Genomic DNA, 16,912 nt, shown 5'->3' on the forward strand with positions numbered 1-16,912 from the left:
AGCCTACCAGGCTCCTCCGTCCCTGGGATTCTCCAGGCAAGAACACTGGAGTGGGTTGCCATTTCCTTCTCCAAGGCATGAAAGTGAAAAGTGAAAGTGAAGTCGCTCAGTCGTGTCCGACTCCTAGCGACCCCCTGGACTGCAGCCCACCAGGCTCCTCCGTCCTTGGGATTTTCCAGGCAAAAGTACTGGAGTGGGGTGCCATTGCCTTCTCCAAAACTTGCATTACTTCCTGAATTTATAGTGTCTCATTTTTTTTTTTCTGATAAAAAAAGGAGAAAATATATAAATTCTTACTATATTAAAATTTTCTGTCTTTTAAAAATGTGACAAGGGTTCAACTAATTTTGTATCAAATTTCAGTAAGTTTATTCATTCAGTTTCAAGATACCAAGCAGCTGTGTACTACATTGTCTGCAGAAATACTCCCTAATACACAGTTCACTGAAGTGACTCTGAAGAGCAAAAGCAATTCTTCCCAGATTCTCTATACAGTTGTAGTAGAAAGCCTTCCGAGGTTAAAAATCCAGAGATTAGCAACATATTAGCTTTCAGGTGGGCCTCTCCTAAACACTCACAATTCACTTATTCTCCTGCAAATCATTATTCCAAAGATTTGATTCACTTGTAGCCCCACTTGAGTCTTAAATAGCATTTCAAAGCACTTCTATCATTCATCCATTTTCAGAACTGCCATTTAGAAGTGATGGGAATTTGGCACCAAAATCAATGAGAGGATATGATATGAGCTCTTTCCAATTTTTTCTCTTTGAACACCATCTCAAGTACAGTCTGTGAAATCTGTTTTTTAAAGTTATTTTTCCATCTTGATATCATTTCAACTAAATTGAGTTCTTGAGCTTGAGATATGTATTCACATAGTTTTTCAGAGAAAGAAATTCATTGTTACTATTGTTAATTTATACCTAAAGTTGTTTTAAAACTTTAATTAAATGTTTTTACTGCTGATGTTTCTCATCAGCTTTTTACTCTTAAAAATATATGCCTAGATTCACCACTGTCATCTCAAAATAGTTGCACTAGTTACATCTGTTTATTACTGTTATTTAGTCGCTAAATCATGATCGACTATTTGTGGCTCCATGGACTGTAGCCTACCAGGCTCCTCTGTCCATGGGATTTCCCAGGCAAGAATCCTGGATGGCCCTTTCTTTCTCCACGTGTTTGTTATTAATACCTACTAATATATGTATACACTTGAATGTGTTTGATTTTCTTTCCCCTAGTCAGTCTAGATTTTATGTCATTTATTTTATTTTTTTAATATATAGGGGAGGTAATTACCATTTTATTGGTAAAGAAACAAAAGGGTAAAACTTTATTAACTAGAATACTTAATTTTGCACGTGTTATTTTCATTTCTTCTGTCAATTAATTGTCTTATGAACTGGATTTATACTTTAAGTATCTGGTGTACACATCTGTTTGAGGGTTCAAACTTTATTTTTGTACTTTTAAAGAATTCAGTTACACTGATAATTTTTGTACTATAACAAAAGTAACTATTTTTATTGATCATCTCTCTTAATTTTGTTAATGGGGTAAACAGTATCCATTAATATGAATCAATTAAAGTATGCATTCCTCTTTTCCTATATTACAAAAAATATATTGATTAGAAAAGACAGTGAGGGAATTATAACATTCTTTTTTTTTTTTCTGGTTCATTGAAAATGTCTTAGCCTAATGTGTATGCTTATAAAGTGGAAATAAATGTCTGCATTTATTAGGAGTTAGGCCCTCAACCTTTGCTTCTAAGGTTAATCTTGTGCTTCTAGGCCTTCCATTTAATGACAGTAGTGGTTATAATCCTAGCTGTGGAAATGGTGGTCAATGTAATGATGATAATAATGAAGATTATTCTAAGAGTAATTCCATTTAGGTGAAATTTATTTTGTGAAAAATGTCAAAAAAAGTTTCTGGTTAGGAATGGAAAAAAAACTTTAAAAAAATTTTAATGTCAAAGAAGTTTGAAAATTTGCTTTTTTAAAAAAGAAATTGGGAATATAATTTAGAGATAAAATTGAAAATATTTACTTATGTATATTAAAATATTATTAATCAAAAAATTCACTTTCCTGATGTGTAATTCTTTAATTGTTGCAGACAATGTAGCTCATATTTAAAGGATATGAAATGTGTTGTTAAGTTGTGATGTTGGCAAAAATATTTGGATTGTTAGTGTTTTTTCTCCTTAGCACTTAGGCATTTACTTCACATATGTATAATTTCTGGTTGGTCTTCAATTGTTTTTAAATAAAACATGACGTATTTATTTCAAATTATCTCTATGTTTCCTCTTGAGATAAGTTTCTATGAGTAAAGTTTATCAATATAATCATATATGCCTGCTCTCCACTGAGATGCAACTTTCTGGGCATGCAAAGGCAGCAACTTTACAGGAGAAACATGAGTTACAAAATTTTTAAATATTTACACATAAAACTATCATTAAAAAGAAAAGGTAAACGGTTGAAGGAAAAAAATTGCAGTATAAGGTTAAAGCAGTACTATCCTATAAGTGTGTATTTATTTATAAGCATGCATGTATACATGCATGCATACACATGCATATTTGTATATGTACATTTGTTGTTGCTTTAATCGAGAAATCATGTCCCACTCTTTTTCGACCCCGTGGGCTAAAGCCACTCAGGCTCCTCTGTCCATTGGACTGTCCAGGCAAGAATACTAGAGGGAGTTGCCATGCTCTCCTCCAAGGGATATTCCTGACTCAAGGGTTGAACCCATGTCTCCTGCGTTGAATTATTTACCACTGAATCACCAGGGAAACCTATATATGTACAGATCAGATCAGATCAGATCAGTCGCTCAGTCGTGTCCCACTCTTTGCGACTCCATGAATCGCAGCACGCCAGGCCTCCCTGTCCATCACCAACTCCCGGAGTTCACTGAGACTCACGTCCATCGAGTCAGTGATGCCATCCATATATATAAAACAAAATACATATACATTATATATATGTACATATGAACACAATTTAATAAACCACCAAAAGGAACTTTCTAGAAAAATGAACAAAAAACTTTACAAGATAAGAAATATAAATGAAGAATAAACATATAAAAAGCTTATCTCTAATAATCAAAGAATTGCCAATGAAGTTGAATTATCCTACTATGTGATAACACATATTTTGAACACTGGTAATACCCAGAGTTGTCAAGGATAAGGAAACAGACTGCCTGCATATACAGTTTTCTAAAATAGACTTTCAAATATATGTATATATTCTCAAAAGATATAAAAGTAATTATTTTATTTGCCCAGAAATTCTATGTTTAGAAAATTCTCCTAATAGAAAAATCATTAATAAGTGCTGAGAAAACTTCTGCCATGTTCCAGGGTAGAGTGCTGTTTGACTAAATTATGCATAGCCACGGAATGACATGCCATGTAGCCACTTAAGTGGTGTTTTATGGAATACATACAGCAAGAAAACATGTTTATTATATATCGCCTAGTAAAAAAAATAACAGAGAGTATGATGATGACTTGTCAGGAACAAATAAAATCACGTTTATGTATTTATTTGCATATGCCAAAAAGCAGGTGTAATTAGAACAATATGTCAACAGTTGTTTTGAGGTGCTGAGAACACAAATAAATCAACTATTACTTAATAAAGAGTCTAAATAATTATCTATTTATGTATTTTGCTATTTTTTATAGTTTTGAATTTTCAGTCATAAATGTGTAGACTTTTAAAAGCAAATATAAAAAGGTTTTGGATATAATAAGATTTTTCCAACATTAATCTCTTAGATTTTCTGTGCCCCTTTCACAAATAAAAATGAATGACATCAATAGAGGGTCAGTTACGCTGTTAAACCAGGATATCCAAAAGGAATTTCATCCATTTGAACTATTTTATCCCTGATTTTGTTTCTCTCCCAGAGGAGATGTTTTGCTTGCATTTAGACCTGACGTATGAACCTAAATAAGTGAAAAAGGTATTAAAAAGCAACTTGACCAGAAAAGCCATTGCCCTTGATGGTAGTGAATAAAGGCGGTGGTAAGGGAGATGTAAAAATGATTGAAGGCGATGCCAAGGTTTATGGCCTGGGTGGCAGTATTTATGGAACTTAGGAGACTAGGAATGCCGATTATGAGGGCCTATGGGTATCAGAGTGCAGGGTAAATGCTGAGGAAGTAAAAATGCGGTAATGGACAGGGAGTTTGGCCCTACCACTAAGGAGGTGTACTCTGCCGTAGAAAGTGCGGTAAAAGAGCTATATGTACTTATATAAGTCTGTGATTTGTGAGGGTTTTTTTGTCATCAATATTTGATGTGAAATCCTAAACCGTAATTCTCCTTTCTCAAATGTTTGATTAGGAAATGCATCTACAACCACGACTGTGATAGACAGCAAGAATGGATCTGTGCCCAAGGCCTCTGGAAAAGTGCTGAAGAGGACAGTCACAGAGGACCTAGTGACGACATTCAGCTCCCCAGCAGCCTGGCTTCTGGTCATCGCTCTCATCATCACATGGTCAGCTGTGGCCGTTGTTATGTTTGACTTAGTGGATTACAAAAACTTATCAGGTAAGGTCCATGAAGCTTGGCTCTTACATGAAAAGAAGCGGTGTTTTCTCCAGCTCTAGCTTTGTTTCTCTTTGCCCCGCAAATAAAGCGTCCTACTACAAACATGCTTGAAGGCCACTGAGGGCTAGTTCCCATCTTCACCTTTCCTTCTTCTCTTTGTCTGTTTTCCTTATAGATTTCAAATGCAGCCTTATTTGAAGAGCTGAGTAAAAGCTGAATGCTATAGTCCCATGAGGTTAATGATCCCAAAGCATGGTGGTGGTGGATATTTGGTTTGGGAATAGGGATTTTATCAACCAATAATAAAGGATAATTTGTAGATCTTATACTTGATTAGTACTCCTTTATAAAGGAATAAAGTGTAAGGGGTAACATAAAACTAAACCAAACGAAATAAAGCACTTTTGGATAAATGGAAAATTGTGTAAGTCCCCTCACCATCTGGTTCCAAGCTTCCTTCCCAGATATTCTCTTTGCTCCTCCCATTGAATGAATAGCCAGTCACTCAGTCATGTAGGACTCATTGTGACCCCATGGACAAGCAAAAGTAGTGGAGTGGGTTGCCATGCCCTCCTCCAGGGGATCTTCCCAACCAGGGATTGCACCCACATCTCCTATGTCTTCTGCATTGGCAGGTGAATTCTTTACCAATGAGCCACCTGAGAAGCCCTTGCTCCTCCCACTGGAACCCCCTATTTTGAGTTTTCTAATTATTTGTAATGAGATACTATGACCAACCATGTGTTTTTATAATTTGAAGTGAGATAGGTATAGCACAGAGCTTCCCAGGTGGTGCTAATAGTAAAGTACCCACCTGCCAATGTAGGAGACATGGGTTCAGTCCCTGGGTTGGGAAGATCCTCTGGAGGAGTGCATGGCAACCTACTCTAGTATTCTCGCCTGGAGAATCCCATGGACAGAGGCACCTGGCTGGCTATAGTCATAGGATCGCATAGAGTCAGACACAATTAAAGTGACTTAGCACATACACCTGCAGGAAGATCACAAGTAATGAAATTTAGATTTTCACTGTGGCCTATTCAGTGTCTGAGTATGTTGTTCATCTCTTTGTTCAAGGTCTTTTTGTATTTTTTAAATTATATTTGTTTATTTCCACATCTGCCATGCTCTATTGACTGAGTTCCTTGAGGGAAGGAATCAGTCAGGTGCTCTGTAAGTATTAAATGAATAGATGAATGAGTTTATGCTTATGTCTTTGTATCATAAGCAAAAACATTTCATCAACCTCTTAATGTGCTCATTCATATTTGCACTGAGCACCACCCAACCCACCTGTTCTTTCTGTAGTAGGAGTGGATTCAGTAGAGCACAGAAACTGTTATGTTGCATTCTATACAGTAAGAGATCCTCTATTTCTCATTATGGTATTTTGCTTATTCAACAGTTATTATCATCAAGTATCTACTATATGTGCCAAGAAATGGCTAAGTTAAAAGAAATGCTAGTAGGAGTAAGGGGAAGTCATAAAAATGTATGGTTGGGTTTATTGACATGGAGGTGTGACTGAGTCAACTGCCCCCATACTATTGTGGTGGGCTAAAGTGAGCATGAGCATCATACAACAGAGAGACAAATCCCACGATGTCAACCAGAGCAAAAGGGCTGTTTATATAGAGCCATGAGCATCTGCTTTAAATAGGCAGTTGTTTTGATACTGTGTATAAGGCAGCCTCTTAAAAGAATATACTGTTAAAAATGTGAATAATATAAAATATGACCTAGAATTTTAAGTGAAAATCAGTTGGTTACATTCCTCTAGGAGATTTCATTTCCCTTGAGCCTAATTGAATGTGATATTTCATCCATTCTTTATAAGAATTTCATTCATTCAAATTTTAGAACCAAATATGGTCATAAAATATAGTTCTTCAATTTTTATAGTAGATGTATTTTAGAATTGCATGTAAATCTAATATTTGTAAAGTTACTATTTTAATAAGTGTACTAAAGAAATTACTGTTGAGTTTGTCTTTAATTATTTGATAAAATGAGCAGCTACATATAATTAGACTTTCAGGTTAGATTATTTGAATGCAAGACACACTTACAGTCCACAGTAGAGCTTCCTTGGACTACTGTAATGAGAAACTATGGATAATGCCTCTGTTACTGGTATCACATTTGATTGGCAAAAAATAACCTCTGTATTCCTACTACTTCATTTCTTCTTTCAGGAAGTGCTTATTAAGTACATCTTCTTTGTGAAGACTCTTCCTCCAGTTCTCTATATTTATTAATGACCTAACCATCTCTCCATTCCCTGCAAAAAGAAACCTGCAAGTCATCTTTTAAATCTTCTGGGCACCTGATCAATTACCATACTGTGTGCCAGCCAGCCTTCGTACCCCTCATAAATTTGCTTCCTCCTCGTATGACCACGGTCTCCATTACGACACTTTAGACCTTGATTGTCGTTCAAGGGTGCTAGTGCACTTTCTTCTTGCCTGCCTCATCCAGTCTCTCCCTTTTAACATTGCCCTTAAGGTATCTTCATAAAACATAAGTTTCATCACGTATTTTTGCCAAGTACAGCTCCCCTGGCATGAAATTCAAGTCCTTGGCTCGGCCCTTTATGTTCATCTTGTGATTCCGCTCATGTGCCCCATGCTACCTCCCACTGCTCTCACCTGTTTTTCTTTCCCTAGGAGCACATACACTCTCACTGCTCCCCGCCTCCGCTCGTGCTGTCCTTTCCCCATGCCATGGTCCAATATAGCAGAAAGTGTACGAAAGAGGCCACGAATGTTTACTCTGGTACTGGATTTTTCCTCTCTATTATTAATAAATCCAGATCTTGGAACTTTCTAGCTGTTGTGAGAAAAGTTGCTTGGAATTTCTTTGCTTCTGTTTCATCATTTAAACAGTGGGGATAATATTAGTACCCATGCAATAAGATTATTAAGGAAATCATATAAATGAATTTATTTGTGGAGTGTTCAGAACAGAACCCGGTTTATCACAAAGTACTGTGTACATTTTAATACCACTAGTGAGAGATTCATTCCTCTTTTCTTGAAGGATGGATTCATCCCTTTTTTGCTAAATGTTTCCAGATTTCCTAGGAAACACTCGCTGTGCCATGCTTTCCTTTTCTTAGTCCCTTATGGGCACCAGTATTATCAGCAGCTATCACATTGTATTATTAGTATCTGTTTACTTGTCCATCTCATTCAGAAACTTAAACTTATTCAAGGAAGAAACTCTCTTATTCATCTCTGTACATGAGTATCTGTCATGTAGCATATGTTTTGCTGTATATTGCTTAAAGGAATGAATAATGCTGATATTTTGATTTTGAAATAATTCCATAATAATGAAGAAACAAATATTTATCATAAAAATTTTATTTCACCCAGCTTCTGAGCAACTTAAAAAATTAATAAGTAATTTAATTTTTAAGTAATTTTAATTTGACAAAATTATATGTGTGTTAGTCACTCAGTCATATTGCCACCCCATGGACTATAGCCCACCAGGCTCCTCTGTCGGTGGAATTTTCTAGGCAAGAATACTGGAGTGGGTTGCCATTTTCTTCTTCAAATTTTGGGACTTCCCTATAGCTCAGATGGTAAAGAATCTGCCTGCAATGCAGGAGACCTGGGTTTGATCCCTGGGTCAGGGAAAATGCCCTGGAGAAGGAAATGGCAACCCACCCTAGTATTCTTGCCTGGAGAACCCATGGACAGAGGAGCCTAGTGGGCTACAAATTTAACAAAATTAGAATAAGAAAATTGAATATGTTTATAAGATGAAATGATACTTTTCATATTTTGTAATAGTCATCTACGGCTGCATAGTAAATTACCTTAAAAGTAAGAGGTTTAAAGAATAATAAATAACTATCGCTTTACACAGTGTCTGTGGGTCAGGAATTTGGGGATGGCTTAGGTGGGTGGTTCTGGTATAGGGTATATCTTGAGGTTGCCATGAAAACACTGGCTGGGGTCGCAGACATCTGAAAATTTTTCTGGGGTTGCGGAGTCATTGGCAAGATGTCTCACTCACTTGGCTGTCAAGTTAATGCCGGTTTGTCCTCAGAACATGGCACCTGGTGTCTCTAGACTGAGTGATCCAAGAAAGAGCAAGACAGAAGTCACAATGCCCTTTATAGCCTACACTTGCAAATGACACACTGCCATTTCTGTAAAATCCTTTTGGTCACACAGTTCATCCTACTCAGTGTTGGAAGAGACTGCACAGTGGTATGAGTGCCCATAGGCAAAAATCACTGGGGCCAAGGTGGTGGTTGGCTACCACGTATTATATTGTCAGAAAGTTATATTGCCAAGTTATGTATTTTTGGATGAATACTTAAATCTAAAGAAGTAGCATTCAATTCTCTTACTTGAAAAAGAGAGACAGGTGCAAAGAGAAAGTTGGTGTATTGGAATGGCTGGTATCATGGGGCCATATCTAGGAAAATAAATATTCTCTAATGAATTTGATATCTTAAAAATCTCAAAACTAAAATTCTCAATGAGATATATATATATAATTCTTCAAATAAGAAATTCAAATACTTTTTGCTAATTAAAATTTGAATAATTTCTAGAACCAAAAGAGTATAAGTTCAAGGACATTGTATAATTACAGCATAAAACTTCTAACTCATATTAACCACTGGTTGGATAGTATACATACACTTATATTAAAATTCTGGTTTATTTTCTCCATTTATTATGTTTTCAACCTCTCTTTAATGTTGTTTTTACAACAACAACATTTTTGCAGAAAAAACATTCACTTCATTGAGAGTTTCAAATATAAATGATTCTCTTATGTTTCTAATGCTATTTTTAATTGGTGCCTCTCAAACATTTACTAGGGATAAATATTATTACTATGATGGGGCTTCTGTACTGCATAGTAGTCTTTGAAATATGTATTGTTAATGTTTAAAAACAAGGTTGGTGGTAGAAGAAAGCATATCAGAAATAGTTCTGAAGACCAGGCAGGTTTACTGTCCTTGGGCTCTGGCACTTGAGAAAAGTAGATAAGCAACTCCAATATATTAAAAAATGTTTACAGAGAAATGAAAATCTGTTTTCATAAGCAAGTACTGGATTGGGAAGAATGATTCTCATCTGGACAATCTTCTCAATTCGCTATTCTCTGAATTTGATTTGGTTGATCTGTATATAATCTACTTGTGAAGCACTAGTAGAAGTAACTTTTAATATGTGCTTAATTCAAAAGACTGGGTTCACTTATATCTCTATAGCCTACAAGTTAGCATTACTAGGTGGTTACCTTTTCTTGTCTGTAAACTAGGGATGACACCTGGATTCCTGGTCTGAAAAATTTGTGACTTTGCTTCATCTCTTCAAATAGGACAAATTTTAGGGCAACAAAATCAGATACTAGATAAGAGATTTCACCTACCCTTCATTTCTTACTAAATGCAATGTCGAAATACTATTCCAGTAATACTCTTGTCTACTTTGATCAGAGTAGAGTCACTATCAGATCAGATCAGATCAGATCAGTCGCTCAGTCATGTCTGACTCTTTGCGACCCCATGAATCACAGCACGCCAGGCCTCCCTGTCCATCACCAACTCCCGGAGTTCACTCAGACTCACATCCATCGAGTCAGTGATGCCATCCAGCCATCTCATTCTCTGTCGTCCCCTTCTCCTCCTGCCCCCAATCCCTCCCAGCATCAGAGTCTTTTCCAATGAGTCAACTCTTCGCATAAGGTGGCCAAAGTACTGGAGTTTCAGCTTTAGCATCATTCCTTCCAAAGAAATCCCGGGGCTGATCTCCTTCAGAATGGACTGGTTGGATCTCCTTGCAGTCCAAGGGATTCTCAAGAGTCTTCTCCAACACCACACTTCAAAAGCATCAATTCTTTGGCTCTCAGCCTTCTTCACAGTCCAACTCTCACATCCATACATGACCACAGGAAAAACCATAGCCTTGACTAGATGCACCTTTGTTGGCAATGTCTCTGCTTTTGAATATGCTATCTAGGTTTGTCATAACTTTCCTTCCAAGGAGCAAGTGTCTTTTAATTTCATGGCTGCAGTCACCATCTGCAGTGATTTTGGAGCCCAGAAAAATAAAGTCTGACACTGTTTCCACTGTTTCCCCATCTATTTCCCATGAAGTGATGGGACCAGATGCCATGATCTTCGTTTTCTGAATGTTGAGCTTTAAGGCAAATTTTTCACTCTCCACTTTCACTTTCATCAAGAGGCTTTTGAGTTCCTCTTCACTTTCTGCCATAAGGGTGGTGTCATCTGCATATCTGAGATGATTGGTATTTCTCCCGGCAATCTTGATACCAGCTTGTGTTTCTTCCAGTCCAGCGTTTCTCATGATGTACTCTGCATAGAAGTTAAATAAACAGGGTGACAATACACAGCCTTGACGAACTCCAAATAGGAAACTATTTGGAACCAGTCTGTTGTTCCATGTCCAGTTCTAACTGTTGCTTCCTGACCTGCATATGGATTTCTCAAGAGGCAGGTCAGGTGGTCTGGTATTCCCATCTCTGTCAGAATTTTCCACAGTTTATTGTGATCCACACAGTCAAAGGCTTTGGCATAGTCAATAAAGCAGAAATAGATGTTTTTCTGGAACTCTCTTGCTTTTTCCATGATCCAGCGGATGTTGGCAATTTGATCTCTGGTTCCTCTGCCTTTTCTAAAACCAGCTTGAACATCAGGAAGTTCACGGTTCACATATTGCTGAAGCCTGGCTTGGAGAATTTTGAGCATTACTTTACTAGCATGTGAGATGAGTGCCATTGTGCAGTAGTTTGAGCATTCTTTGGCATTAACTTCCTTTGGGATTGGAATGAAAACTGACCTTTTCCAGTCCTGTGGCCACTGCTGAGTTTTCCAAATTTGCTGGCATATTGAGTGCAGCCCTTTCACAGCATCATCTCTCAGGATTTGGAATAGCTCAACTGGAATTCTATCACCTCCACTAGCTTTGTTCGTAGTGATGGTTTCTAAGGCCCACTTGACTTCACATTCCAGGATGTCTGGCTCTAGGTGAGTGATCACACCATCATGATTATGTGGGTCATGAAGATCTTTTATGTACAGTTCTTCTGTGTATTCTTGCCACCTGTTCTTAATATCTCTGCTTCTGTTAGGTCCATACCATTTGTATCCTTTATTGAGCCCATCTTTGCATGAAATGTTCCTTTGGTATCTCTGATTTTCTTGAAGAGATCCCCAGTCTTTCCCATTCTGTTGTTTTCCTCTATTTCTTTGCATTGATCGCTGAGGAAGGCTTTCTTATCTCTTCTTGCTATTCTTTGGAACTCTGCATTCAGATGCTTATCTTTCCTTTTCTCCTTTGTTTTTCGCTTCTTTTCTTTTCACAGCTATTTGTAAGGCCTCTCCAGATATCCATTTTGCTTTTTTGCATTTCTTTTCCATGGGGATGGTCTTGATCCCTGTCTCCTGTACAATGTCACGAACCTCATTCCAAAGTTCATCAGGCACTCTATCTATCAGATCTAGGCCCTTAAATCTATTTCTCACTTCCACTGTATAATCATAAGGGATTTGATTTAGGTCATACCTGGATGGTCTAGTTGTTTTCCCTACTTTCTTCAATTTAAGTCTGAAGTTGGCAATAAGGAGTTCATGATCTGATCCACAGTCAGCTCCTGGTCTTGTTTTTGCTGACTGTATAGAGCTTCTCCATCTTTGGCTGCAAAGAATATAACAATCTGATTTCGGTGTTGACCATCTATAAGTAATGTAAAATAGGGAATTTATTTTGTGTGACTTGGACATTCTTGGAAGCTGATTAAGCAGTCTAGATGAGGCTGTTGTAATTTATCTGGTACAGGGTCAGAAGTCGACAGAGTTGAAGACAGGGTAGAAGAGAAATATAACTGTTTATTTTCTCTTTCTAAATTCTTGGCTAGGGCCCCTCTAGCAAAAGACAAATTAACAAGAGAAAGGCATTCAGATTTATTTAATATAAGTTTTATGTGACATAGGAGCCCTTCATAAGGAAATGAAGACCTTAAGAGGCAGTTAGACTTGAGCATTTTAGTGGTTGCTTTGATGAAAAATTGTAAAAAAATGTGACAGGACCAAAAAGGGTCTGAGCTAACTATAGCGAGCTGGAGGACACAGTGAGGCTTGTTCATTCAGATTCCTCTGGACTTTTGGGGACAAGGACATTACTTTCCTCTGGGCATAGTGGGTGCCCTCTCACACAAGGGTTTATGACCTGCTTCAGAGGAAGATCAGAAAATTCTTGCACATGCTCTTTCTCTAATTCTTCCAGCTTGGTATGCTATGGAGCCACAGGTTAGGGTAGCATATCCTGAACTCCTTCACTGAAAAGGACAGATGGAAATAGAAAGGGGAGACTAAGAACGAATGGAACCCTCGTTTGATTCTTACCACTTCTAATTATGATGATGTGGGTGAGCTTCAATATAAGCTGGTGCCTTCCACCTTGGGAACACACGAGCCTTACACCAGGGTTTCGAGATGCTGAAGGAGGAAATCCAGTGGGAACTCAAAGAGATGCAGTCCACTGCTATCACGGGTCAAGATCAGCCTGTGTGTTTGTCGTAATGTGCATTGCATGAGAGGTGACAAAGCCTGCTCTACACCAACCTTCAGAGAATAAACAGTGGTTATTACTTCTATTTTGTCTTCCACAGCTCCTATAAATTTCTCTCACACACAACAGTTACCTGGAACATTCATATAAGGGAATCCTGGGAAACATAGTTCTAGTTAGAGATTAGAGAGCACACGAAGCCACACCATAGGATGACTATATCATCCAGAATAGGACACCTGCGAGAGTGGAATGGAGATCACAAGGCTGCTAGAGGCCTTGCCCCCAAGCTTCTGTAGACTCAGCCAGGAGGTCCTTCCAGAAAACAGAGGGGTGTCCTGATAATTTAATGACTCAGTATCAGAATTTGTGGTCTTTGTTGATACTCCTTATAGACTTCTTTGTCTTATTTACAGATACAACTTTCTCTCTAAACAATAAATGCAAGCAAGTAGTATTGCTAAAGAAATGACTACAAACTTAGAGGCCTTTGTGGATGTTAATGATCTTCCTCTAGGTCAGAATGTACAGGAATAAATTGTAGTGATTTGTGGCTTTTCTTAACTTAAGAACAAGGGTCATAATTTATTAGCATCTTCATGCATAAGAAGGGAAAATCATTGTGTGGCTATATCCGGGGGGTCTCAAAGCACATAAAGTAATTTTTTGCAGGCATTCCACAAAATATTTCAAAACAATTTTGAAAAAATAGAGAAGATAATCTATGTAAAACATACCTGCTTGGCACATAGGAAGCACTCATTAAATGTAACTTGAATTTGAATCTTATTACCAGGAAGTAAGATCAGTAATCTGAGAAGAGAGCCAGCCAGAATATGATGGTAAGAAGCATCAATTTCTTATGAAAGTCTTGCAGACATCTCCTGATGTGCCTTTTAAATAGATTTTCTAATGAGGTGTGCCATTTATCTACTGCTCTTGAAAATTAATTTCCCTGATTTTTCTTCCCCTGGCACTTAGCCCAGTAACACAGGTGCACTGCTTGTCAGGGTATGAGTTTAGATGAGCAAAATGACTGAGGGAAGACCCAAAGTCAATCAGAATGTTTAAATTTAACATTTAATAGTTATGTATACATGTATATGTGTGTCTGTGTGTGTGTGTATAGAAATGACTGTGTGACTGTATATATATGAATTTGTTATTACATTTCAGGAGACTTGGAAAACTGGAACACTAAATGCAACATTTTAAGACTTCACCAGTTCTCCTGTGTACTGAGTTTTCAAGAATAGTTGACATTTTGTGTGCTTCTTATTCTGATTCAAGTCTTATCTCCAACCCCACATTTTCTGTTCAGTGTCCCAGGCTTATTTAGTCCTCTTGGTCACCATATCTAAAAGGATACATTTCATTACTTAATTGCAATCTGCTCTTAAACACCTTAAGGAGATAGCAGTTTTTGTAGTCCAGTGGTTCCCAGATCCTAATCAAGTTTTGTTGATTCTTCATGAAATGAAGAAAAAGATAAAGAAGAATTTATCCACTTTAAAGATGTGTCCTTATTTCTATTACTTATACATTTTTGGTCTGAAAATTTTATTTTGAAATGATGATAGTGGCAGATACTCTTTCTGTTACAGTTTTTTAAATGACATTTTCTTACAAAATAAAAAGTTAGCAATTCGATGTTGGGCTCCAGGTTTTTGCTGGTGGCAGTTTTCAAGGTCAAAAACCCCCAAATTTGATACCAATGCTCTATTCCATTCATTTGAACCTTGGCAAATGATAGTTTATATTTATAAATGCATCTAGTTGGATACAATTATAAATCATATCAAATGTTAATACCCACTTTTCAATGGTCCAACTATTAAATATCTTTCCATGCTGCGCTTGGATTCGCTTCCTTAGAGAAACCTTTTCTGAACTTTGAATGTAAATCAAGGTACTCTATCCTAATTCCCCATTATATCATTTACTCTTTACCCACAGCACTTATTACAAGTTGTATGTATCTTTGATTGTGTGTGATTATTTATTTAATATCTCTCTTCTCCACTTATCTGTTAGTTTTGCAAGGAAAGTGACTGACTGTTTTATCTGCTTGATTTTTCTAGTACTTAGAAGTGTTTAGCACTGTGAGCTCAATAAATATCTGAATGAATGCTAAGATGAAAGCATGAATATATAAGTAAATAAATAAAGGAAAATGTGGTAGCATTTTTTACACTCTGAATGCTGAGTAATGAGCATAGTTGTTCCTTATGATGACTTTGAAAGTGTTAGGATTCACTTTTTAAACTTCTGTCTCCCTGATTGAAACTTAAGCATCTCAAAGAAAAGATTGTCTCATTTATCTTACTATTCTTGTTAGCCTGCTGACTGCCTGCCACATACTGTTTGGTACAATTTGTATGAGCTTAACAGGAGTTATTTGCTAAGCATACATAGCAAGCAAACAAGCAAAAACACAAGACAGCAATAATAAAAGAACACATGGACCTCAAGCCCCGAGTGAAGTAGTGGAGTGCAGGCTCTGGATTGCAGCCCTCACTCCAGTTAGTAGCTGTGTAACCATGGAAACATGACTTTCTGTGCCTCAGTTCCATTCTCTGTAGGCAGTGATAGTATCTGCTTCATGTGGTTCCGTGAACACTGAATGAGGTAATATATACAAGACACTTGGAATTTTGAATGGCACATAGTAATTGTTAGATAAATTGTAGTTAGTATTATTTTAATTTATTCTTCATGACTTTAAGGCTATTCAGTGTTTCAGAAAGATGAATAGGCATATTTCAAAAAGATGGATTGACTACATGCTTTCCAATTTTAAATATCATTTGAATATACATAGATTTTCCCAGTTATACAATAGAAATACAATGATTAAAGTATTCTATTTTATTTTCACACTGAGGGAATGTTCCAGCCTTTCTGAAATAGTTTGTTATTTTTCTATGATATATAGTAAGTACATAATTCATGACCCTACATGCTACATTGTAATGTGGTGAAAATAACTTTAAAATGATTTCTGTGGCTAACATAGTGATAGAATAGCTAAAGAGAATATATAATATAATCAAGAGTTTCTCAAACCAAATCTTAACTTGATGAAATACATGTTTATTAAATAATTAGTCAGAATATGCTAATTGCTATATTAACCTCAAATTTAATATCTTTCTTCTTCACTGGTCTGCTAAGTTTATAACATACTGATCCAAGTAAGTCATCTAACTGGAGTACTATGATATTTTAACTCTTCTTCTGCTACCAGAAAATTAATTCTATAGCTTGGGAAAAAAAAATCTGTAGAAATCTACTAATATAAATCTACAGAAAACTTGCTTTCTCATTCCTTATTAATTCATGTAACATTGGGATTGTATTTATATTTCAGCTATAATATACTTTTCTAAGAGGAGGAAAGTTAATTTTTTCAATTGATGTAATAACATCCACACCATGCTTATTAATAAAAGTATAATAAGACTCTTAAATTTTTCTATAGATGCTTGATAAGAATAAAAAACAACAGCCAAAAGTTGTTTGTGACTTTTATTTCAGGATATAAAATGCCCTTGGATATAAAATGACATGGATCTAGCTCCAGCTAGCTGGAAATATTCCAGGCTTAAACATCTGCAACGCAATTTTGCCAGTAAAAAGTTGGTTGATTGGGGTCATATTGAGAAAGAAAGGTGAAATGTACATTTATTTGCATTAATGCTTCTTACTGCCTCAAAAAGTAACAGTTGAGGTACAGTGAAGGACAACTTAGAAACATGC

The 16,912-nt window shown here is 36.6% G+C and overlaps 1 protein-coding gene across 50 annotated transcripts in view; it reads left to right on the forward strand.

Annotated features, from left to right (window-relative positions):
- TRDN (triadin) overlaps positions 1-16,912 on the forward strand; it is a 415,031-nt gene that overhangs the window by 51,294 nt on the left and 346,825 nt on the right. For all 50 annotated transcript variants that reach the window (XM_059890081.1, XM_059890082.1, XM_059890083.1 and 47 more), the window contains exon 2: positions 4,380-4,589. In XM_059890081.1, coding sequence (XP_059746064.1) covers positions 4,380-4,589 — 210 coding nt within the window. The remainder of the gene's footprint in view (positions 1-4,379; positions 4,590-16,912) is intronic.

This window comes from Bos taurus, chromosome 9 (genome assembly GCF_002263795.3).
Source record: "Bos taurus isolate L1 Dominette 01449 registration number 42190680 breed Hereford chromosome 9, ARS-UCD2.0, whole genome shotgun sequence".
NCBI classification, from domain to species: Eukaryota; Metazoa; Chordata; class Mammalia; order Artiodactyla; family Bovidae; genus Bos; species Bos taurus.